The sequence below is a fragment of the Podarcis raffonei genome, chromosome 5 (genome assembly GCF_027172205.1).
Source record: "Podarcis raffonei isolate rPodRaf1 chromosome 5, rPodRaf1.pri, whole genome shotgun sequence".
Classification (NCBI taxonomy): Eukaryota; Metazoa; Chordata; class Lepidosauria; order Squamata; family Lacertidae; genus Podarcis; species Podarcis raffonei.
In genome coordinates this window covers 100,991,648-101,016,479 of record NC_070606.1, presented here as the reverse complement: position 1 = coordinate 101,016,479, position 24,832 = coordinate 100,991,648, and the positions used below count along the sequence as shown (strand labels likewise).

Below are 24,832 nucleotides of genomic sequence, written 5' to 3'. Positions count from 1 at the left end.
CCCCCCAATGATGGAAAGCAAACTGTTTAGGATTCAACGCCAGATGGGCTTGTGATAATTGCCCACACCAGCTGAACAATAGTCTCCACACTGGAGATCAAAGATGACAGTTCACCGCAGCTTTGCGAAACCAGGGCAGCCTTGGGACTGCCTGTCTCCCGCAGACTCTATTTGTGTGTCGGTTCCGCCTCTTCTTTCATTTTCGCCGTGTTGCATCTGGCCGCAAGCTGCAGGTCGCCTGCAAACATCCACTCCCACAAGCCAGCTCCTGCATCTGATGGAGAGATGGAGAGTTCTGGCTATCCTTAATGCGACAGGCCCTGTCACTAAAGGTGATCTGCCTCATCACAACTGCAGCGCTAGTGAGAGATGCAGGACTGGGCAGAGGAACATCAGCCAGGAGGGTCTTTTTCAGCTGGTTAAAAGGGTTAATTGTAAATGGTTTTATCGCTTTTGCAACCACGTTTCACACTGCTTAGGAAAAACAAAAACGGTGTTAGGTGATGCTTCAGTTGTTGAAACATAACATGCATAAATAAGAAGGTAGATTAAGGACATATGCGGGGCCTGCTGGATCAGGCCCATGGTCCATCTAGCCCAGGATCCTGTTCTCACAGGGGCCAACCAGACACCTGTGGGAAAGCCACAAACAGGATCTGAGCACAAGAGCAACTCTCTCCTCCTGGAAAAAGGTAAAGGGACCTCTGACCGTTAGGTCCAGTCGTGACCGACTCTGGGGTTGCGGCGCTCATCTCGCTTTATTGGCCAAGGGAGCCGGCGTACAGCTTCCGGGTCATGTGGCCAGCAGGACTAAGCCGCTTCTGGCGAACCAGAGCAGCGCACTGAAATGCTGTTTACCTTCCCGCCAGAGCGGTACCTATTTATCTACTTGCACTTTGACATGCTTTCGAACTGCTAGGTTGGCAGGAGCAGTGACTGAGCAACGGGAGCTCACCCCGTTGCAGGGATTCGAACCGCCAACCTTCCGAACGGCAAGTCCTAGCCCTCTCCTCCTCCATGAATTTGTCTAATCCTCTGTTAAAGCCACCCAGATTGGTGGCCATTCCTGCCTCCTGTGGCAGGGAGTTCCACCGTTTAACTATATGCTTCATAAAGAAAGAATTAATTTTATCGGTCCTGAATCTTCCAACATCAATCTCCACGAGTTTGAGTGTTATGAGAGAGGGAGAAAGACATTTTTCCATCAACTTTCTCCATGCTAAGCATAATTCTGTAAACTTCTATGATGTCTCTTCTGGCTCACCTTTTCTCTAAACGAAAAAGAAAAGTTTGATCTTTCTTCTGCTACTCTTTTTACCACTTATTTGTTGCATTCGTGTCCTGCCCTTTTCTCCAAGGAGCTCAAAGTGGCCCACACGATTCTCCTGCTCCTTATTTGATCCCAGTGAATTTCATGGGCAGAGTGGGAATATGAACCTGGGTCTCTCCCAGGCCCTAGCCTGACCCACTAACCACTACACCACACTGCCCCAAGACACGTGTGAGTTTTCTTGGCAATTGCTGGCTTGGGCCTCAAAGGTACGAATCGGGGCCACGTCCACCCCCTCGTTTGCAGCTGCCATTTAGTCAGAGAGCCCCCCTTCCCTGGTGATGCACCTGAGTGTGGCATTGGAGTGTGGGTGGAGGAAATCACTCTTTAAAATTTAAGTGCTGGGCGGAAAAAAGCTTCACTGTTTGAACTAGGTTCCTCACCGTGGAAGTAGTAGTTGAGCTGCCCGTTTGTTAACGGGTGGATCAGGGCCAGATTGAGGTTTGATGAGGCCCTCAGCTCCTGGAGGAAATGGGGCCCTTTATCTGCCCAGCTGTCCTTTGTCAACAACAAATTGTCGCTGTTTTTTGTGTTGAATATATGCTATACAGTGGTACCTCGGGTTACATATGCTTCAGGTTACAGACACCGCTAACCCAGAAATAGTGCTTCAGGTTAAGAACTTTGCTTCAGGATGAGAACAGAAATCGTGCTCCGGCGGCGCAGCAGCAGCAGGAGGCCCCATTAGCTAAAGTGGTGCTTCAGGTTAAGAACAGTTTCAGGTTAAGAACGGACCTCCAGAACGAATTAAGTACGTAACCAGAGGTACCACTGTATATGTATTGGGAAAATTTTGGGGAAACAATATGCAGGGTGAACAATATGGAAATAAAAGAAAATGGGAGTATGAGGGAAGTCCAGGGGAGGGGGTAGGAAAATATGGGAAACTGTGTGGTAATTGATGGACCTAATAGGTCCATACACAACACAAAACACTGTTCCTGTATGTAGGTTTTATTTTATTTCTTTTTTATCTTATATTTTGGAAATGTACATTCCAGTTTGTTTGTTCCTTTAAAAAATTTTGGGGCCCCCAAGAGAGCAGGGCCCTAAGCTAGAGGTTGTTTACAGGGTGAATTACGGCTTATAGATTTTGGAAAACCGCAAGAGGGCAATTCACTCTGCAGGGAGCAAGTTGTCTTGGGCAAGGACTGTGTTGCAAAGCGGCATTTCCTTTGACAATGTAACAGGCTCCCTCAGAAGGTGGTCTCTCTTTCCTCGGAGGTTTTTAAGCAGTGGTGGGATGGTCATCTGTCATGGATGCTTGAGCTGAGATTCCTGCATTGCCAGGGGTTGGTCTGGATGACCCTCGGGGTCCCTTCCAAGTCTACAGAAGAGTGCCTGCTTTGCATGTAGAAGAAGCTCCCAGGTTCAACCCTTGGAGTTTTCAGGTTGGCCTGAAGTGATGGAGAGTTAGCAAATTTTGGATACTAGAAAACTTGGTGGAAGTTTGTTTGGTCCTCAGGGACCTCCCGGCCAGTGCAGAAACCTCTTATTCTACCAGCTGATTCAGTGTACAGGATCAGGCACGCTGATCATTGCTTAGAGAGGAAGGACTCCAATACGGAGCATTTTGGGGGTGTGTGTGAAAAGGAACCGTCTCCTTCTGCCCATGTGCTGGCCCACATTCCGCTTTGCCAGGAAGTGCCAAATTGAGAGCCAGTGGCCCAACTAGTCCAGCAGCTTCTCCTCCCCATGGCCAAGAAGATGTCCCAGTACGAAGAACCCCCCAAGCAGGATCCAAGAGAATTCTCCCCTCCTGTGGTCCCCAGAAACTGCTATTTGGAAGCCTTGCTGTGTCCAGCTGTGAAGGGCAGAGCAGAGCCATCCTGGCCAGGAGCCATCAATCACCCTCTTCTCCTCCGTGAATCTCTCTGATCCTCCTTTAAAGCCATCTAGCTTGGTACCCATCACTGTCTCCAGTGGCAGGGAGTTCCATAGTTCAACTCTGTGCTGCGTGAAGAAGGACTTTATCTGCCCTGAATCTTCCAATGTTCAGCTTCATTGAATGTTCACAAGTAGTTGTGTAATGGGAGATGGAGACAAACTTTTCTTTGTGCCAGGCATAATTTTTATAAACTTCCATCAGGACATCTTTTTCTCACTTTTCCTCTGAAGTTCCCCTTCTGGTGTCCCAGGAAGTGCTGAATTGAGAAAGCTGCACAAAATATCTGAATGGGCTTCTGTTTCCCCCTTTGCATTACCGAATCCTTTTCTCTATGGCGGATCCTGATCACTAAACCCCAAACTCCCTGTCTTGTTCATATCTACCAGGTCCTTCCCACACAGGCCCAGTCCTGTTCATGCCACCTTCAGGGCTAGAAACTTGAATTCTCCACTTGAGATATCAAACTCCACTTCTGTAGGCAAAAGAGCTGCAGAGCCCAGAGAGGGGCTTAGAAGGCTACTATGTGTGGCAACTACGCCAGGAATGATCCACAGAGACGGCTTTCTGGGCACAGTTGTTTAAGAGAACAACTGGCATCTGGTAGGCTGCTGTGAGAACAGGATCCTGGGCTCTAGATGAGCCTTTGACCAAATCCTGTTGGGCTCTCCATATGGACATTTATGGTCATAGCAGAACCTCCATGCCTAGGGGCAGGCTATATCGGAAAACCAGCTGCTGGGAATCAGAAAAGATGTAGAGCTGGAGCTTGGAAGGGAGCCTGTGGTGTAGTGGTTAAGAGCAGTGGACTCATAATCTGGGGAACCGGGTTCGCTTCCCCGCTCCTCCACATGCAGCTGCTGGGTGACCTTGGGCCAGTCACACTTCTCTGAAGTCTCTCAGCCCCACTCACCTCACAGAGTGTTTGTTGTGGGGGAGGAAGGGAAAGGAGATTGTGAGCCGCTTTGAGACTCCTTAAAGGTAAAGGTAAAGGTAAAGGTAAAGGGACCCCTGACCATTAGGTTCAGTCGTTGATGACTCCTGGGTTGCGGCGCTCATCTCGCTTTATTGGCCGAGGGAGCCGGCGTACAACTTCTGGGTCATGTGGCCAGCATGAGTAAGCCGCTTCTGGTGAACCAGAGCAGCTCTATAAGACACACCAGACCATTAGATGCACCTAGTTTTTGGAGGAGGAAAACAAAAAAAATAATATTCTGAATCTCAGAAGCCAGAGCAACAAGAGGGATCGCTGCTTTTGCTGCACAGCGATCCCTCTTGCTGTTCTGCCTTCTGGGATAGCTGCGCAGTCTGCATTCGCTCCATAAGATGCACGCACATTTCCCCTTACTTTTTAGGAGGGAAAAAAGTGAGTCTTATAGAGCAAAAAATACGGTACCTTCCCACTGGAGCGGTACCTATTTATTTACTTGCACTGACGTGCTTTTGAACTGCTAGGTTGGCAGGAGCAGGGACCGAACAACGGGAGCTCACCCCGTCGCGGGGATTCGAACCGCCGACCTTCTGTTCGGCAAGTTCTAGGCTCTGTGGTTTAACCCACAGCGCCACCCGCGTCCCTTTTGAGACTCCTTAGGGTAGTGATAAAGCGGGATATCAAATCTTCATCTAGTCAACTTGCTGCAGGAATCACAGCTACACCATGGAAGTAGCTTGTTGGCTGTTGTGAGAACAGGATCCTGGACTAGAGGGACCCCCATTGGCCTGATCCAGCGGGCTCTTCTTTTATGTTCATATGTAGGAACTGTTTTTAGTGGTGTCTCCTCTGCTGAGGAGGACTCTGAAGCTCGGACTCCGAAGACTCTGGCGCCAGAGACTTTGCCTCTGCCAAAAGGGGCTTGAAAGCCTCTGTTTGTGTTGGTTCAATGCTTCCTGCCTGGGATGTTGAGCTTGCCATTCTTCTTCCTCTGTGTTCAGGCTGGAGCTGCCAGGTTGGGTGAGGGGCTGATTGATGAGTCAGCTGAGAAGCCTTCATCTCCCGAACACAGCCGCTGCCATTCAAACGCCCGAGAGTAAACAGCTAGTAATTTGATTAAATTAACTCCAAAGCGTTTGCCTTGTGGAACGTTCCAGAGCTTGTGAGGCTTCCCGACAGAGGGTGCAGCAGCTAAGGCACCCCTCCCCAAAGAAGGGGGGCAGCGGTGAAGCATATGCCAGTGTTGCCCAAGGTGGGCGCGCCCCCGAGGAGGGAGGGCTGTGAATGGTGCCCTCCATGTGCCACAGTTCAGGGTAGGAGAGGGGCAGGGAAGCTGCTGTTCATTCTTCCCCTGCTCTCTGCTACCAGGTCAGACATGACCCAACGACAGAGGCACTGCAGCTGGACGCGAGGCGCCAATGCCACCGAGGGTGGGCAGCAGTATTGCTGTGCTGGGCCCGGGGGTTAACCCGAGCAACGCGGTCCAGGTCCAGTCCCGAATGCAAGGATTCCATGAGGAGTCAGTCCAACAGGGCCAAGGCAGGACATGAGGCAGGAAACCAGGCTAGGTCAGGCACAGGGTAACAGGCAGGTTCCAGCAAGCAGCAATGTTGGTCCCGCAACCTAGGGTGGGGTCCGACAGCCTTTTATCTTTGACGGGGTAACGGCCAGTCCTGATCCCCCGGCGACTCACCTCCCTGCTTCGCCCAAGTACTCAGTACCCTCCTGTGAGTACTCAGGTCTGTCCTTCTCTCAGACCTCAGTCTCTGCAGCTTGGGAGATGTCGGTGGGTGACTAGACCCAGGGGCTGCCTCAGCCTCCCCTGATCCAACTGGTAGTGGAGCAGCTGTAAGTGATGGCCCAGCTGGAGGCAAGGAGGTCATCCCCACATCTCGAGCCAGGGCAAGCTCAGGCCCCTGACTCGGCCCACTGGTGTTTGCTGCAGGGGAACCTGTGCAGACTGGGACTCTTCAGGATCAGGCCCCAGGCTTGGTTCAGGTGATGCCTGAGGCAATGATCCAGTGCAGACTGAGACTCCTCTGCTTCCGAGTCCCAGGCCATCACAATTGCTGCTGAGCTGACCCTCCTGCTCTCTGCCACCGGGTCAAAGCTGACCCAGCAATGGAGCTGCTGCGGCTGGGTGCACCTCACCACGGCTGACTGACGAGGGCTGCTCTCTACCGCCAGGTCAGAAGAGCAGCTGCTGCCAGGCGTGAGGTGTGGCATGCCCGAGGAAGGTGGGCAGCAGCGCTGCCGCCCCCTTGCTCGCTCTTCGCCCCGGGTTCAGGACAGAGCTGCGCCAGGCCCAAGCGCTCCAGCCAAGGCACAGCGCCTTCTGGCATGCAGCCAGGCTCTGATGAAGGAGTCCGCGGTTTGCGCCCAGACGCATTTCGTTGCATTTCTTGGCTGAACTAAAAAGTTTCAGTACGTGTTATGTTGACTTGCTGAGGTTCATTCATTGTCAGACCAAGTTATTAAACTCATTTTAAATAATATTTTTTCGAGAAAAGTGTCATGAGCCCCAATTTTTTTATTTTATTCTAAAAACACATATTTTTGCCATTTTTCACCCCCCTCAGTGATGACACCCGGGGCAGCCCGCACGCACCACACCTCCCTTCCTATGACGGGGGGGGGCAGTCCTGCAGTAGACACATCTCCATTTTGTCAACCTGTCAATCACAGTCGGAGGTCTCCGCTGTTCCAGAACTCCAAATCAGCAGGATTCCCTAACTAATAATAATAATAATAATAATAATAATAATAATAATAATAATAATTTATTTATACCCTGCCCTTCCTGGTTTAAATACTGGGCTCAGGGCAGCTAAAAGAAAATATAAAACATTAAAATGCAACTTAAAAACAGCATAGAATACAACATAAAATGCAGCATCAATATCAATACAATTCAAAAATTCAGGGGTCATTTTGGGGGGGGGGACAAAACCCAGTCAGTAGACATTGAATGATCACCAGGGCTAACTGGCCAAGGTGGTCCTACTAGAGCCAGCAAAGAGGTATGTGAATAAGAATTTAAATGTGGGGTCCCGGAAAGGGTCCGAGAGCAAAGGGGCCCTCAATAAGCTGAGATTCTTGCAGCGCAGGGTGTTGGACTAGATTGTCCTTGGCCCCCCTTCCAACTTTCCAATTCCATGATTCACTGGAGGTTTTAAAAGAGATGTTGGATGGCCACCTGTCAAGGATTCTTGAGCTGTGATTCCTGCATTGCAGGGGACTTGGCCAGGTGACCATGGAGGAGGTGTTTCCCAATTCTGCAATTCTATGATTTGATGTACCAATGGAGACTTGCTCCCAAGTAATCCTTTGTGTGAGAGTTGAGGGGCTTCAGGTGTCCCCGATTACACTTTGTGTTGGTGTCTTTGGGATGAAGGTCATTGAAGGCCGGTAGCGTTTTCTGGGACAATAAAACGTTTTTGCTTAATATCACACACACATGAGAAGCGCATGGGATGGAAGGGCTCACATTATCACCACCCCAAGGGTTCTGCTGCCTCATTTTTTTCCTAGCAGGAGTGTTGCAGGAATTTATGTACAGGTTGGGGGAGGGGTTGCCCCTCCAGCAGATATCATGCACATGCAGCCCACTACCAAAATCAGCACAATCGCTTTTGTGACTTTTGAGCTTTGTCCCCACAGTTTCTTCCTATCCATTCAAAGGGCCTTTGCTGCAAAATACCAAATGTAACAATTCACTGATAAATGTATCTGTGTACTGGCTCACTGGGAAAACTTCAGAAATTCCTATAGACCTGTGAGCTCAGCTACTTAGGAGCCCCTCTGCCTGCGTGATAATCCCTGGCCTCCTGATACCTGAGGGCCAGACACGTAGCCATTCCAGAAATAACAAGCCCAGATGAAAAGGGTGTGATTACCTGGTAACTTGGCTGGGAAACAGGGAAATGTAAATGTCTCTTTCGTTCCACTTGCTGGGTGTTTGGTGGAGGGCAAGGGGAACCATGGGGCAGGGTCCAGGATGCTCAGATTACTGCCACCAGACCTACTTGCTGGGTGGAGGGCAAGGGGAACCATGGGGCAGAGTCCAGGATGCTCAGATTACTGCCACCAGACCTCCCCTTTCATGATGTAACCCTGATGTAGTTTGGGGGGGTGTAACATGGGGGATTAGTAGCTAATAAAAGTTTTGGGGCTCTTTTGTTTGGGGCTTCCATCTTGCTTCGTATTGCAGTGAGTTGGAGTCCTGTCATGACAGTTTCAATAAAGACCAAGCCTACTGGCTGCTGTTTTGCTCCAGTTTTCCTGATTGGTGTCCTTGCTTTTTGGTCCAAGGGAGCCCTCGGATTTCTCCGTTAACAGGAGGAATGAACCCCACGTCCCACCCCATCTATGCATTTGGATTCTCACAGAGAGCAAGTCAGTTGTGTCCATTTTCCAAGACTGCTAGATTCCTTCTCTCCTCACTCTGCCCTGCAATGGATATTATTGCTTCTGGTCAGGGCCTGGGGAGACAAGCCCCTTTCCAAACACCTTCCAATAGCTGGGTCTCCGGCTATTAGCTGCTAGGGCAATAGATTCCTCTGGCAACTCTCCTATTTCTGTTATTTATTTCATAAAATTCATATGCCAATTGATTCTTTTAAAAAACACACTCAAAGCTGTTTACAAAAAAGATAAAGCAACGACATTATCAACAAGATAACGGTAAGAATCTAAACAACTGAAAAGTTAAAATGACAGTACTGTAGACTGAAAACAGATTAAAATTCACACCAACTTTCTAAACATCTAGTCTAAACAAGGATGTTTTTAGCAGGCACTGGAAAGAGTGCAGTTAAGGTTCCTGCCTGGTGTCAAGTGGCAGGGAGTTCCACCACACTAAAAAAATCAAGTTCATACGAATGCAGAAGAAGCGTTACATTTTATCCGCACAGTCAGAATGAATTTCAGGAACCAGAAAAAAGTGTTTTTTTCTGTGCAGCCTGAGCAGGATCTCAACAACTTTTGTGTCCAGATTTTCACTTTTTGAAATATGGCAACCCTATTATAGTTAATTGTTGTTGCTTGTCTTCACTTGCCCCCCCCCCGCCGCACCCTGCTCCCAGTTGTGAAGAATATTCTTATATTACGAATGGTCCATTAAGGTCAATATCTATGTGGACTGTCCCTGGATCAAGAGACTTTCCTTCTTTAAGTTCTCTTGAGTTCTTAACTTAAGAACTCAAGTTGTCATCTGAACTAGCCAGATGTTTAATTGAGAATCAATCACAGTCAGTCCATCATTTGAAAAATAAGACTTTAGAGACGTCTTACCTGTCAAAACCAGGAACTGGGGGGGGGCAGTTAGATGACTACCCAAAAATCCCAAGTCCCCACCACAGCCTCAAACTAAGTCCAGGACAATGACCATTTACACAAGCACCAGATATTGTTGTTGTTGTTTAGTTGTGTCCGCCTCTTCGTGACCCTCTGGACCAGAGCACGCCAGGCACTCCTGTCTTCCACTGCCCCCCGCAGTTTGGTCAAACTCATGCTGGTAGCTTTGAGAACACTGTCCCACCATCTCATCCTCTGTCATCCCCTTCTCCTTGTGCCCTCCATCTTTCCCAACATCAGGGTCTTTTCCAGGGAGTCTTCTCTTCTCATGAGGTGGCCAAAGTCTTGGAGCCTCAGCTTCAGGATCTGTCCTTCCAGTGAGCACTCAGGGCTGATTTCCTTCAGAATGGAGAGGTTGGATCTTCTTGCAGTCCATGGGACTCTCAAGAGTCTCCTCCAGCACCAGAATTCAAAAGCATCAATTCTTCGGCGATCAGCCTTCTTTATGGTCCCGCTCTCACTTCCATACCAGCAAAGAGGCTCAGAAAAGCAGTATATAAAATTGTAGCCATAAGCGGATACCGTGTATCAAATTGTTTCCTCCGACAATCCAATATAGAAAACTGTAGAAACTTCACAAATAATCTCCAGAATTCAACGGTTTGACAGATTTCCTTGGTTCCTCTGGAATAGGGGAATCCAGGTCTCCACTGCCTCCATAATCCCTTACGCATGAGGTCACATTCTTCTTCCCCTCCACAAGGTGGGAACTTAGCCCAGGGGTCAGCAACCTTCTTCAGCCATGGGCCAGTCCACCGTCCCTCAGACCATGTGGGGGCCCGTACTATATTTTGAAAAATAAAATAAAATGAACAAATCCCTATGCCCCACAAATAGCCCAGAGACACATTTTAAATAAAAGCACACATTCTACTCATGCAAAAACATGAGGCAGGCCCCACAAATAACCCAGAGATGCATTTTAAATAAAAGGATTCCCGGACCGTCTGCGGCTCAGATTGAGAAGGCGATTGGGCCGCATTTGGCCCACGGGCCTTAGGTTGCCTGTCCCTGACTTAGCCTCACAATAGGAGGCAGGAGGGAGTCAAGGGCAGTGCATACCCCAGGAAGAACCCCATCGGGATGGTGGATTGGCTCCTGATCCTTTCAGAGGAGAAGCGCAGGAAAGCCTTGCAGCTAAGGCAGTGGTGTCCAAACTTTTTTCAAAGAGGGCCAGATCTGATGAAGTAAAGGGCCTTGAGGGCCAGTCAAAGGACTGGTCAAAGTCTTTGAGCTTTTTTAAGGGTTGAAGTTGTTGAGGGGTTTTTTGATAATTTTACCCCATTTTTACTGCCACAGGGGCCGGATTAGGCCCCCGAAACCGGGCTTTGGACATGTGTAAATACTCTTAATGTTCTTTGGGGAAGAGGGTAGTTAAAAGGCGTCAGGAACTGGGGTGATTGACCAGCTGGATGACAGTTTCATGTTTCTTCATGCCAAACATACCTGTTTTGTGACATATATGTGATGTATTGATGCTGCTGTTGGAAATGTATTGTGGGGAATGGGGAGGAAGTCTTAAAAGTTCGTGCCGCCCCATGCTGGGGGTACCTACTCTTTGTGTGTTTGAACCTTATTGCAACAAGAAGGATCAGGTCTACTGACGGCTGTTTTGCTTCTGTAACTTGGTGGGAGATTCCTCCTTTTGCTGACTGGGGAAACCCATGAGGACTGGCACCCCAACCAGCTGGGCAGTGGAGTAAATCCACACCCCAGGACTTCTTTTTCCCTTATCATACCCAAAAATGGCCATTAGACATTCCATTTTGGCAACTTCAGCCTTGGTTTAAGGAGCCATTTGGCCCCTAGTTTATATATCTGAGTTTGTTTCTTTTTTTAATAACTTTTATTCAAAATTAAAACAAAACATATTATCCAAAAACATATCATCCTTATCCCCCCCCCCATTTTTCCTCCCTCTCCCTTCCTCCCCCCACAGAACCCCCCCCCGACTTCCCTCAGTTCCAGTCTTTGATTTCTCTAAAAATGCTGTTTTCTGCATGTATAGATCCTCAAACTACCGTATTTAGCTGATTATTATCAATAAAAAGCTTGTGAATGTTTATTCAAAGCCAGCCAAGGAGTCCAGTTTGCTTTGTTGCGTCTTCAGATACTTTGTAATGGGTTCCCATTCATCCTTAAAGTCACAGTTATCCTTGTCCCATAGCTTGTGTGTCAGTTTTGCCAGTTCTGCACAGTCCATCAATTTTTCTTGCCACGATTCTTTAGTTGGGGTTTCTTCAGTCTTCCATCCTTGTGCTATTAAAACTCTCGTGGCCGTTGTCACATACATGAAGATGTTTTTCAGCTTTTTTGGCAGATCTTTCCCTACAATCTCTAATAAAAATGCTTCCGTTTTTTTAACAAATGTTAAATGGAACATTTTATTCAATTCGTTGTATATCATTTCCCAATTTTTTTTAATTACCTTACAATCCCACCACATATGATAAAATGTCCCCTCCTTTTCCTTACACTTCCAACATATATTTGAACTAGTTTTGTACATTTTCCCTCACTGCACTGGTGTTGTGTACCATCTGTACATCATCTTCATGTAATTCTCTTTCAATAGGGAACAATCTGTAAATTTTAAATCAGTTTTCCATATTTTTTCCCAATCTTCCATCATAATGTTGTGACCTACATCTTGTGCCCATTTAATCATAACTGATTTTACCTCTTCATCTTTCGTCTCCCATTCTAATAATATGCTGTATGCAGCCTTCAGTAATTTCACTTTCCCTTCGATCACTTCCGTTTGAAACCTAGATCTTGTATAACTAAATCCTTTCTTGCTGTCTTCCTTATGTGTTTCATATAGTTGTCGATAATGCAACCAACTCTGAAACTGGTCTTTGATCTCATCATAATCTCTTAATTTCCATTTTCCATCATGTTCCTTTATATATCTCAGTTTTTAACACTGTGAGTCGTGAACAAAATCCCACCAATTTCAATGGTGCTTACCCCCAAAGCAGTGGGATGGGGGGCGCCGTTTGCAGCCTTGGTCCTCTGCTGAGCTTGTAGTGCGACCATGACAAGGGAAGCGCTGACTGCAGAACGAAGCAAACACGACAGGTTTTGATGTGCCAAAGGGCCGCCGCCGCTTTGTGCTTTGGCATCGGAGGCCTTTGCGATCCCTCTCCACAGAGATGCCTCCAGTTAACCGTTACCTAATAACATCCATCTTGGCCCAGGAAGGAAAAGCTCTGCACAATGTTATCGCATTTAATCCGTTCCGCAGTCCTGTTCCGCGCGGCAGTTACCGGCAGAGATGCCACCAGCAATCTGTGCAAGTCGGTAAATAAATGATGTGGGATGAAGCCTCTGGTGAGCTGGTGGAGGAGAACGCAAGGAGCTTGCTCTAGAGAAAGAGAGCCTGAGACAGCGTCAGGGCCGAGGTGGAGAAGGTCAGGTCGGGAGCAGGAGCGAAGCTTGGCGGTCTTTGGCTGTCCCATGGGAGGTGGAGCAAGGTTGTTTTCTGCTGCCCCAGAACCAATGGATTCAAGTGGCAAGCAAGGAGATTCCCATTAAACATTGGGAAGAACTTTTTTTTTAGTTTTTTTAATTCAAAATTAAAACAAGACATATTATCCTAAAACATATCATCCTTGTTTCCCCCCCCCCATTTTTCCCCCCTCCCCCCTCCCACACAACCCCCCCCCGCCCCCCACCCTCAGTTCCTGTCTTGGGTTTCTCTAATAATGCTGTTTTCTGCATGTTACAAAGTTGTATAGATCCTCAAACTATTTAGCTGATTATTATCAATAAAAAGTCTGTGAATGTTTATTCAAAACCTGCCAAGGAGTCCAGTTCGCTTTGTTGCGTCTTCAGATACTTTATAAAGGGTTCCCATTCATCCTTAAAGTCACAGTTATCCTTGCCCTGTAGCTTATATGTCAGTTTTGCCAGTTCTGCATAGTCCATCAGTTTTTCTTGCCATGATTCTTTAGTTGGAGTTTCTTAAGTCTTCCATCCTTGTGCTACCAGAACTCTCGCGGCCGTTGTCACATACATGAACACTAGGAAGAACTTTCTGGCAGTAAGGGCCTTTCAGCCGTGGAACGGTCTCCCTCGGAAGGTGGTCTTCATGGGAGATTCTTAAGCAGAGATTCTCTTCTGCAGCGATTTTCTTTATCCAAGCCTCTCCATAGCTTTTGAATCTTTCCTAGAGTTGACTGCTTCACTGTGTGTGTGTGTGTGTGTGTGTGTGTGTGTGTGTGTGTGTGTGTAGTGTTTCCTCTTCTGTTTCATCCAGAACAGCAGGGGTTAAACATATGCTAGTATTTGGAATACTGTGTCACCTCCTCTCAAGAAGGATAATGTAGACTTGCAAAAGGTTCAGCAAATGGCAGCCTTAATGATCAAGGTGATGGAGCGACCCACCCCCACTTTGAAGAAAGCTTTTTACTCAGGTGAATGCAGCCACACCTGTGTAGCCATTTGGGCACAGACTGCATACCATAAAGGGACTCTCTGAGGAGCAAAGGTTGCAGTGTTTGAGGCTTTTTAGTTTAGAGAAAAGGCAAGCAAGAGGGGTCATGATAGAACTTTATAAAATCAGGAAGTGGACAGAGAAAAGTTTGCCTCCAAACGTGGACATCCAAGAAGCTGAACGTTGGAAGATTCAGCAGCAATAATAATAATAATAATAATAATAATAATAATAATAATAATTATAATTATAATTATGATTTGTTATTTATACCCCGCCCACTTGGCTGGGTTTCCCCAACCACCCTGGGCAACATACATCATATCTAAAAACATAATAAAAACATCGAACATTAAAAACCTCCCAATACAGGGCAGCCTTCAGATGTCTTCTAAAAGTTGTGTAATTTTTTATCTCCTTGACATCTGATGGGAGGGCATTCCATAGGGCGGGCGCCACCACCGAGAAGGCCCTCTGCCTGGTTCCCTGTAACCTCACTTCTCACAGGGAGGGAACTTCCAGAAGGCCCTTGGAGCTGGACCTCAGTGTCCAGGCAGAACGATGGGGGTGGAGACGCTCCTTCAGGTCTACTGGGCTGAGGCCGTTTAGGGCTTTAAAGGTCAGCACCAGCACTTTGAATTGTGCTCGGAAACGGACTGGGAGCCAATGTAGGTTTTTCAAGACCGGTGTTATGTGGTCTCGGCGGCTGCTCCCAGTCACCAGTCTAGCTGCCACATTCTGAATTAGTTGTAGTTTCTGGGTCACCTTCAAAGGTAGCCCCCACATAGGGGGTGTTACAATGTTGTTGTTTAGTCGTTAATCGTGTCTGCCTCTTCGTGACCCCATGGACCAGAGCATGCCAGGCATTCCTGTCTTCCACTGCCTTCCGCAGTTTGGTCAAACTCATGCTGGTAGCTTCGAGAACACTGTCCCACCATCTCGTCCTCCATCGTCCCCTTCTCCTTGTGCCCTCCATCTTTCCCAACATCAGGGTCTTTTCCAGGGAGTCTTCTCTTCTCGTGAGGTGGCCAAAGTCTTGGAGCCTCAGCTTCAGGATCTGTCCTTCCAGTGAGCACTCAGGACCGATTTCCTTAAGAATGTAGAGGTTGGATGTGATGGCCTGGGAATCCGATTCAGAGGCTGAACCGGAGGAATCCCAGCCTGCACAGGAGTCCCCGCCTCCAGGGCCGGCTGAACTGGGGCAGGGCCTTGATTCTGAAGCGCCTGCACCTGTGCCGGATCCTCAGGAGCAGGCACCAGGTGAATCCACTCTGGCTCCGGAGGTGGTTGAGGACTCAGTGCCTACAGGTGAGTCTCCTCCTGGGTCCAGTAACCCTTCAGCCTCTCCTGAACTGCAGAGGCTCAGGGCAGAGAGGCGAAGGGAACTGGTTTCTCCCAGGAGGAGTGCTCACCTTAAGGCCAGGAGAGGCGGGTCTCCTGGAGGCCGGGACCACCCCTGGCCTCAGAGAAGATAAAGGCCAGTCAGCCCGGTCCCAGGTTGCGGGAGCAACGTCGTTGAAGAGCTGTTTCGGCCAGCACCCAGTCCGGTTCCCCCAGAGTTCCTGTCCTTGCCCGGCTCCTAGCTGTGGACCCCGCTTCGCCCGTGGAGGACTGTCTGCCGACCCTCAACTCAGGTCCTGGACCTCGCCCCACGGTAACCTCCCCCCGGACCAACACAGTGGATCTTCTTGCAGTCCATGGGACTCTCAAGAGTCTCCTCCAGCACCATAATTCAAAAGCATCAATTCTTCAGCGATCAGCCTTCTTTATGGTCCAGCTCTCACTTCCATACATCACTACTCGGAATACCATAGCTTGTAGTAGTCCAAGTAGTCCAAGTTAAAAGAAAGTCCTTCTTCACTCCCTCAGGAGGCAGTGATGACTACCAAGTTGCATGGCTTTAATAGAGGATTGGACAATTCCATGGCTATTGATAGCAAGTGATGGCTACCAGCCACAATGGCTGTGTTGTGCTTCCACCTCTGGAGCCTGCAGTGCTTTTAAACACCAGTTTCTGGAGACCTTAGGAGAGGGGAGAACTCTTGTGTGGAAATCCTGCTTGCAGGTTCCCCACAAAAAGTGCCTTGGAAGGGACATCCCATTTGGTTTCACTGCGAAACTTCTGGGGCTGGTGGGAATTGTCTTCCAAAATATTTTGAGGTCCCCCTGGTTGGAGAAGGCCACTGCAGAGTGTCCCTTCTTCGCACAGCTCTGGATTTGCAAGGCAAGTCTAGCCCAGAGCAAGCGAGGGAGCGTTTCAGATTCTGGAGAGGATCCTGTTCCTTTGGCACGCAATGTGTTATACACAGAGCCTGTTTCACTGCTTGCAGTGACAATGACTCAGTGTGTAGCCAGGGACTTGGCCAGACACCAGGGGATTCTCTCAGACCCACTGCCTGCATTGGGTTCGGGTTCTGTGCCAGCTCTGCTGTCGCCCTGGCCAATATTGAGGTTGCTTGCCACAAGCTTCCCGCCCACAGCTGCAGGTTGGACCAGGGAGTTAAGTGGGGCTGGTGGGTGTTTGTTTTCTAGCCCCTGTATGATCTATGCCAGGCATGTCCAACTCCCAAGAGACTGCGATCTACTCACAGTATAAAAAGACTCATTGCCATTGTTGCTGAGCCATTCCACGATCTACTTGGGACACCCCTGCAATCTACCAGTGCATCACGATCTACCTGTTGGACATGTCTGATCTATGCTAAGAACATAAGAGGAGCTTGCTAGATGAGGTCAATGGCCCATCTAGTAATTAGTCCAGCATCTTGTTCTCTCAGTGGCCAACCAATGAGATGTCAGTGGGAAACCTGCAAGCAGGATTCAAGTACGAGAGCCTTCTCTCCTCCTGTGGCTTCCAGCAGCTGGTAGCTGTTGTTGTTGTTGAGTCGTTTAGTCGTGTCCGCCTCTTGGTGACCCCCTGGACCAGAGCACGCCAGGCACTCCTGTCTTCCACTGCCTCCCACAGTTTGGTCAAACTCATGCTGGTAGCTTTGAGAACACTGTCTGTCCATCTTGTCCTCTGTCGTCCCCTTCTCCTTGTGCCCTCCATCTTTCCCAACATCAGGGTCTTCTCCAGGGAGTCTTCTCTTCTCATGAGGTGGCCAAAGTCTTGGAGCCTCAGCTTCAGGATCTGTCCTTCCAGTGAGCACTCAGGGCTGATTTCCTTCAGAATGGATAGGTTTGATCTTCTTGCAGTCCATGGGACTCTCAAGAGTCTCCTCCAGCACCAGAATTCAAAAGCATCAATTCTTCAGTGATCTCTTCTCAGTAGTAGTAGTCAGCTACACTGGGCGGCTCCCAACAGAACACTAAAAACAGAGTAAAACTTCAAACATTAAAAACTTCCCTAAACAGGGCTGCCTTCAGATGTTTTCTAAAAGTCAGATAGTCGCCATTGATAGCCCTTTCTCCTCCATGAATTTGTCTAATCTTCCTTTAAAGCCATAAAGGCAGGTGACCATCTCACTGCCTCTTGTGTTGGGGAGTTCCATAGTTTAACAATGTGCTGCATGAAGTAGATCCTGCCATGTGACTGAGTGATATGATCACATAGGATGGCACAGTTCCATCCCACTCATGCGCCGATGCAGGAGGAAAAAGAAAAATCCAACCGTTCCATATACATGTGTGCATTTGCAGATTCAACACATTGCAGCCACGTTCCAGCTAAATCAACTCTCGAACTGACTTGGCAGATACCCTGGGAAATGCCCACTTACAGTACTGAGCGCCCCCCCCGTCAGCTGGCTTGTGTGGGGTGGTCCTGGGTTTGTTTGTTTTTTGGAGGGGGCGATATTTGGAGTACATGTTTGCAAATCTCTCTGTGTGTTATAAATGGTGTTGGAGATAGAATCAGCTGGAAACCAGGCTTGCTGTCACCGTCTCCCTGCTGTGCCACCTGCGTCCCTCCCTGAATTTTCATTGCTTTAGTCAAGCTGAAATTAACTCGGTTAAAACCTTTCACTTCTTCAGTGCAAATATTTGACAATGCTTTGTGGAGCCCCCACTCCCCATCACCCTTCTGTCTTCTTTTTTGCTTGGATTTCTGCAAACAGCTGAAAAATCATTTTTTTAAAAAACCCCAAAATAGGATAGGCTTTGCAAATGATGACTCCCGGGCCTCTCCTAAAGTCAAAGGCTCAGCCCACATGCACAAGCCCCACCAAAAATGGATGCACAAAAAAGAGAATGTCCCACGACCTTTACATTACCATAGAAATATAGAGTTGAAAGGGATTCCCAAGACTCATCTATTTTTTTAATGCTTTTTATTGGTTTTTCATTTAGTGTTGTTGTTGTTTAGTCGTTTAGTCATGTCCGCCTCTTCGTGACCCCCTGGACCAGAGCACGCCAGGCACTCCTGTCTTCCACTGCCTCCCGCAGTTTGGTCAAACTCATGCTGGTAGCTTTGAGAACACTGTCCAGCCATCTCGTCCTCTACATTATCCTTTTTGAGAGGAGGTGTCCAGAACTGTACACAGTATTCCAAATACTAGCATGTGTTTAACCCCTGCTGTTCTGGATGAAACAGAAGAGGAAACACTCCACACACAGAGAGACACACACTGAAGCAGTCAACTCCAGGAAAGATTCAAGAGCTATGGAGAGGCTTGGATAGAGAAAAATGCTGCAGAAGATGACTAGGAGGCATGTTTACAGTGGTACCTCGAGTTAAGAACTTAATTCGTTCCAGAGGTCATTCTAAACCTGAAACTGTTCTTAACCTGAAGCACCACTTTAGCTAATGGGGCCTCCTGCTGCCGCCGCGCCGCCAGAGCACAATTTCTGTTCTCATCCTGAAGCAAAGTTCTTAACCTGAAGCACTATTTCTGGGTTAGCGGAGTCTGTAACCTGAAGCGTATGTAACCTGAAGCGTATGTAACCTGAAGTGTATGTAACCTGAGGTACCAGTGTAATTGGATTCTGGATAAATGTGCAGTTCGTTGTTGCTGTTTTGAATTTCATTGGGTTATAATCGTATAACCTTTTGAAGCAGAGGTTGGCTGGCCATCTGTCAGGGGTTCTTTCGCTGTGGCTTTCCAGGGGGTTGGGCTAGATGGCCCCTTGGGGTCCCTTCCAACACTACAGCTCTGTGGTTTTATGATTTAATGAGTCAGGCCAGCCACTGCTCGGAATAATGTCGGTGTTTTTTAATCAGTTTGGGATGAATTTAGGGGGACGGTGGCCTGAATGTTTGGGAGCTGGACAAACGCCTGGGTTAACACCCCCCCCTCTTTGTCCCCCTTCCTCCTTGCAGAACCCCAGCTGAAAGGAATCGTGACAAGGTTATTCAGCCAGCAGGAATTCTTCCTGCAGATGCACCCAGATGGGACGATTGATGGGACGAAGGACGAGAACAGTGACTACAGTGAGTCTCTCTCGCTCTCTCTTTCCTTTAGCTACCTGGTTATAAATCACACCCATTGCCTGGCCACCCTCACAAACAGGCACTTCGCGGTGGTCCCCCCCCCTTCAGACAAAGTGTTAAATTACAGCTAAGGCAGCTGCTCCCTGCGCTGGGTCCCCTGCCAGCGCTTCCCCTTTAAATAAATCTCCCCTCCATTGCTATTCTCACTTATTTCCTTCTTTCTTTTTTGCCCCTGACGCTGCAGCAGCTGTCTGGGGGTGGTGGGGAGAACAAAACTCTCGCTTCCCAAGGAGGGATGCCAAGGGAGGAAGCGGGAGAGATTTATTTGGATGGCAGATTGGCTGGCTGGGGAGAGGAGGAGGAGGAGGAGGAGGGTGAGAGGAGGCAGGGTGCTGCTGCTCCTGTCTCTCTGCTAGGAGGTAGGAAGAATATTCTTGCAGCAACACCCCCAGGAAAAAAAAGACTTAGGCTTTGCTGGACCATCAAGAAGGCTGATCGCCGAAGAATGGATGCTTTTGAATTCTGGTGCTGGAGGAGACTCTTGAGAGTCCCATGGACTGCAAGAAGATCAAACCTCTCCATTCTGAAGGAAATCAGCCCTGAGTGCTCACTGGAAGGACAGATCCTGAAGCTGAGGCTCCAAGACTTTGGCCACCTCATGAGAAGAGAAGACTCCCTGGAGAAGACACTGATGTTGGGGAAGATGGAGGGCACAAGGAGAAGGGGACGACGGAGGACAAGGTGGTGGGACAGTGTTCTCGAAGCTACCAGCATGAGTTTGACCAAACTGTGGGAGGCGGTGGAAGACAGGAGGGCCGGGCGTGCTCTGGTCCAGGGGGTCACGAAGAGGCGGACACGACTAAACGACTAAACAACAACAACAACAAAATATGGAAATTGGGCAAAGACTGGGGTCGGGGAAGCTGTGAGATGTTCAGGAGTCCTTTGTCCTTCCAGCATCTGATAATGGAGTCCTGGTCTGGGTTTGGGTCATTTCAAGGCTCAGATTGTCTCTGGAAATCCTTTTTAGTGTGCATTCATAAGAACATAGGCTGGCCTCAACCACAGCCAGGGCTTTTTCGGTTGTGGCCCCGATCTGGTGGAACGCTCTGTCCCAAGAGACTAGGGCCCTGCAGGACTTGACATCTTTCCGCAGGGCCTGCAAGACGGAGCTGTTCCACCAGGCCTTTGGCCAAGGTATAGCCTGACCCCCCCCCCCTTTGGTAATCCTCACAGAACTCTAGCCCAATGGTTGCCATGAATTTGATTTTGAATTGATTTTAAAATGAATTGATTTTAGAATGCTGTGTTACTTTTATTGTTGTTAGCCGCTCTGAGCCCGGCGTCGGCTGGGGAGGGCGGCATATAAATAAATTAACAACAACAACAAAAGGAGAGCTTTCTGGGTCAGGCCAGTGGCCCGTCTAGTCCAGCATCCTGTTTTCACATTGGCCAACCAAGTATCCATTATGGGAAACCCACAGGTGGGATCTGAGCACAGGAGGAATCTTCTTTCCTGCTGTTTCAAGCAAGAAGCACTCAAAAATACTGTTGCCTCCAAATGAGGAGGAAGAGAATGTCCAGTCCTCTTTTAAGAAGAATAGTTTGGAATTGATATCCCCCTTTCTCACTTCCCTAAGGAGTCTCAAGGGGATGCAGGTGGCGCTGTGGGTTAAACCACAGAGCCTAGGGCTTGCCGATTAGAAGGTCGGCGATTCGAATCCCCGTGACGGGGTGAGCTCCCGTTGCTCAGTCCCTGCTCTTGCCAACCTAGCAGTTCGAAAGCATGTCAAAGTGCAAGTAGATAAATAGGTACCCCTCTGGCAGGAAGGTAAACGGCGTTTCTGTGCGCTGCTCTGGTTCACCAGAAGCAGGTTAGTCCTGCTGGCCACATGACCCGGAAGCTAAGCTGGCTCCCTCGGCCAATAAAGTGAGATGAGCGCCACAACCCCAGAGTTGGCCACGACTGGACCTAATGGTCAGGGGTCCCTTTACCTTAGAGTCTCAAAGTGGCTCACAATCTTCTTTTCCTTCTTCCCCACAACAAACACTCTGTGAAGTGAGTAGGGCTGAGAGACTTCAGAGAAGTGTGACTAGCCCAAGGTCACCCAGCAGCTGCATGTGGAGGAGCGGAGACGCGAACCCGGTTCCCCAGATTACGAGTCCACCGCTCTTATCCACTACACCACACTGTCTCTCTTTTAAAGCCAGCCAAGCTGTTGGCCATCGCTGCCTCCTGTGAGAGGGAGTTCCACAGATTAAACATGTGCTGCAATGAAGAAGGACTTTCTTTTCCTGTCCTAAATCTCCCAGCCTTCAGCTTCATTGAATGTCCACGAGTTCTAGTGCAATGAGAGGAGAAGAAAAGCACCCCCCCTATCTACCTTCTGCATAGGCTTCTATCACAGCTCCAGTTCTCTAAACTAGGAAGTCCCCCAGCTCCAATCTTTCATTTTCAGGGAGTCTCTTCAGCCCCAGAAATGCTGGGCGGCAGGAAGGGGGAATCTGCAGGCAAGGCCACCTCAGAGAACCAGCACTACAGACCTCTTACAGATTAAGCTTTCAAAGTGTCCTGGAGGCAACCTGCTCTAGCAGAAGCATGTTCTGGAAAACCTCCTTGAGCCTCGAGCTTGTCTTACATCTCCACAAACAGGCAGCTTGCCCTCCCCAGCCATGCCCCAAACTAGGCTTTTGCCAAATTATCTCTCATCATTTAAACGCAGAAACAACCTAGTTGCATTTTTTAATGTATTTATTTTTTTGTAGAGGGGAATGCATTAATTCATGTTGAGGGACCCCCTGGGCAAGCCGGTGCTTTCACTGGAGGAGTCTCTAGAGCAAGGCAAGGCTGACTCCTTGCGTGGGCTACACTCTGCCACCCCAAATCTCTGTGAATAACACTCGGATCACGTGTTAACATGATGGAGCCAGAGTGCGTCTTCAAGACCTCTGAACACCTTCACCAGCCTAGTGCCCTCCAGATGTTTTGGTGAAGGCTGGCTGAAGCACGTCTTGTCGGAGAATCTGTTGGAAATTATCGAACAAAAACTGAAATGTGTGGGAAGGCTGTGCTTGCAAGAGAACCATGGAAGCAGGAGGAGCTGTTGGAGGAGGAAGGAGAGAAGGCTAAATGGTTGCCATTTGCTTAAAGTCTAAATTCTGCTGTGTCTTGCACCCACTATGGCACTTTCCTCTCTGCCCCAAGCAGGTTCAGTGACGTCCGTTGTGATGCTATTGCTGGGCTGGAAAAGCCTGCCGCAGTTGTCCATTCGCTGGCTAGTTCAAGACTGGATTACTGCAATGCGCTGTGTGTGGAGCTTCCCTTGAACTTGACCTGGAGGCTGCAGTCAGTGCAGAATGCGGCAGCACAATTGCTGACAGGACTGAGGCCTGCAAGATCTGTACTGGTTGCCAGTTTGCTGCAGGGCCATGTTCAATGTGTTGCTATTAGTATATAAAGCCCTTGGGACCAGTTAATAATAATAATTAATAATATTCCAACAAAAAATTAAAAATGCAATAAAACATCAGTCATTAAAAACTTCCTGTCAGCGCTGCCCAAGGTCCCAGCTCACACAAGACCAACGCTGCTTCTTCCTCAAGTAAAAAAGTCTTTATTGAAGTTCAGTTTCATTTCCAGACGCGCAGCGCGCAACGCTACGTCTATGCCTTAGACCGTAGAGTTGCGCGCTGCGCGTCTGGAAATGAAACTGAACTTCAATAAAGACTTTTTTACTTGAGGAAGAAGCAGCGTTGGTCTTGTGTGAGCTGGGACCTTGGGCAGCGCTGACAGTAAGTCCCATCTGAATCTCCTCCCCCCTGACACCAGCTTAAGATTCTAGCCTTACTCCACCTCTTCCTCTGTTCCTTCTTTCTCTGGGTCCTCCTGCTAGTCGGAGTTTCAGCCCTCCTGGATTCCTCTGACGCTGAGTCCCCTGACTCTTCTCCCCCCCTCCTTCGGGCTTTAGGACCTGGCTCCCAATCCGGGTTTCCTGCTGTCCCGCGCTCCTCCACATTTGAACTTGGCGCGCGCGCGCAGCCTCCCACTTTCCTTCTGACCGTTACACTTGTGTCACTGCTCCCTCTTTCGGGGAGGCTAGCTGGACCTGGCCTTCCCTCCGTTTCCCCACTCCCCGATGGGGGCGTGGTTACCCCTGACTCATCTTCTCTCCCTGCTGGAGGAGAAGCTGGTCCTGACTCATGTGACTCTTCCCCCCCACTGTGCTCTGGTGGGGGAACTGGTCCTGATCCTCCGCTACTCCCTTGGGAGTCCCCTCTGGTTCCTTGTTTATGGAGCGTCCCCCCTGGGACTTCCCTCGCCCTTACCATAGGCGCCCCCTCCTGGGAATCTTCTGATTCGCTGGAGAAGCTCATGGAATCTCTCGGGCCACTGTCATATTCCCCTACGCTCCCCTCTGATTCCTCTCCTCCGCTCTCTATTTGCTCTCTCCCCTGCTCTTCTGCTCCTGAGCCTCTGACACTTCCCTAAACTGGACTTCCTTCAGATTTCTTCCAAACATCAGATAGTTGTTTATTTCTTTGACATCTGATGGGAGGGCGTTCCACAGGGCAGGTGCCACCACCGAGAAGGCCCTCTGCCTGGTTCCCTGTAACTTCACTTCTTGTAGTGAGGGAACTGCCAAAAGGCCGTCGGAGCTGGACCTCAGTTTACCTGTGAGATAGTCTCCCCCTACAAATGCCCACTCGGCCGCTTCAATGAAGGGCACCAGGGCACCATGTTTTGGGCTTCAGAAATGTGTGTTCTGATTTTTCAGTGCAGGGAACCCTGGCTTCATGTCAGCATCCGGGCTTGCCACAGTTGACACTTGCCTATGCCTTCCATCAGCTTCGGCTGGTGGCCCAGCTACGCCCTATCTGGACAGGAATAGCTTAACTCCTGTTGTCTATGCTCTAGTAACCTCAAGGTTAGACTACTGCAATGCATTATATGTAGGGCTGCCTCTGAAGATGGTTCGGAAACTTCAGCTAGTGCAGAATTCAGCAACCAGATTGCACACTGGAGCAAGACGGTTTGAACATATTACATCGATCTTGGTCCGACTGCATTGACTACAAATTAGTTTCTGGGCCCAATTTGAAGTGCTGGTTTTGACCCATAAAATCTTAAATGGCTCAGGACCACAATACCTCAAGCACCACCCCTCCCCATATAAACCTACCCTGAGATCATCTTCTGATGCCCTTCTTTGTGTACCCCTTCCTTGAGAGGTTCAGAGGGCGGCAACACGAGAACAGGGCCTTCTCTGCAGTGGCACCCCTTCTGTGGAATGCGCTCCCCAGGGAAGTTCGCCTGGTGCCTTCATTACACACCTTTAGGCACTAGGCAAACCATTCCTTTTTAACAAGGCCTTTGGTTTACCTTCCTGACATCCAACACCCTTTTAGAAAGTGGGGTTTTGGGGGGGGGTTATTGATTTTGGTTTGACTTTATATGTTGTGGTCTTGTTGTGAACTGCCCTGAGACCTCCGGGCATAGGGTGGTGTATAAGTTGCCCTGAGACCTC

General features: G+C 48.9%; 1 protein-coding gene across 3 annotated transcripts in view; it reads left to right on the top strand.

Moving 5' to 3' along the window:
• Window positions 1-24,832, top strand: part of FGF12 (fibroblast growth factor 12) — a 235,563-nt gene that overhangs the window by 149,104 nt on the left and 61,627 nt on the right. For all 3 annotated transcript variants that reach the window (XM_053390880.1, XM_053390879.1, XM_053390878.1), the window contains exon 2: window positions 19,197-19,307. In XM_053390880.1, the coding sequence (XP_053246855.1) occupies window positions 19,197-19,307 (111 nt within the window). The remainder of the gene's footprint in view (window positions 1-19,196; window positions 19,308-24,832) is intronic.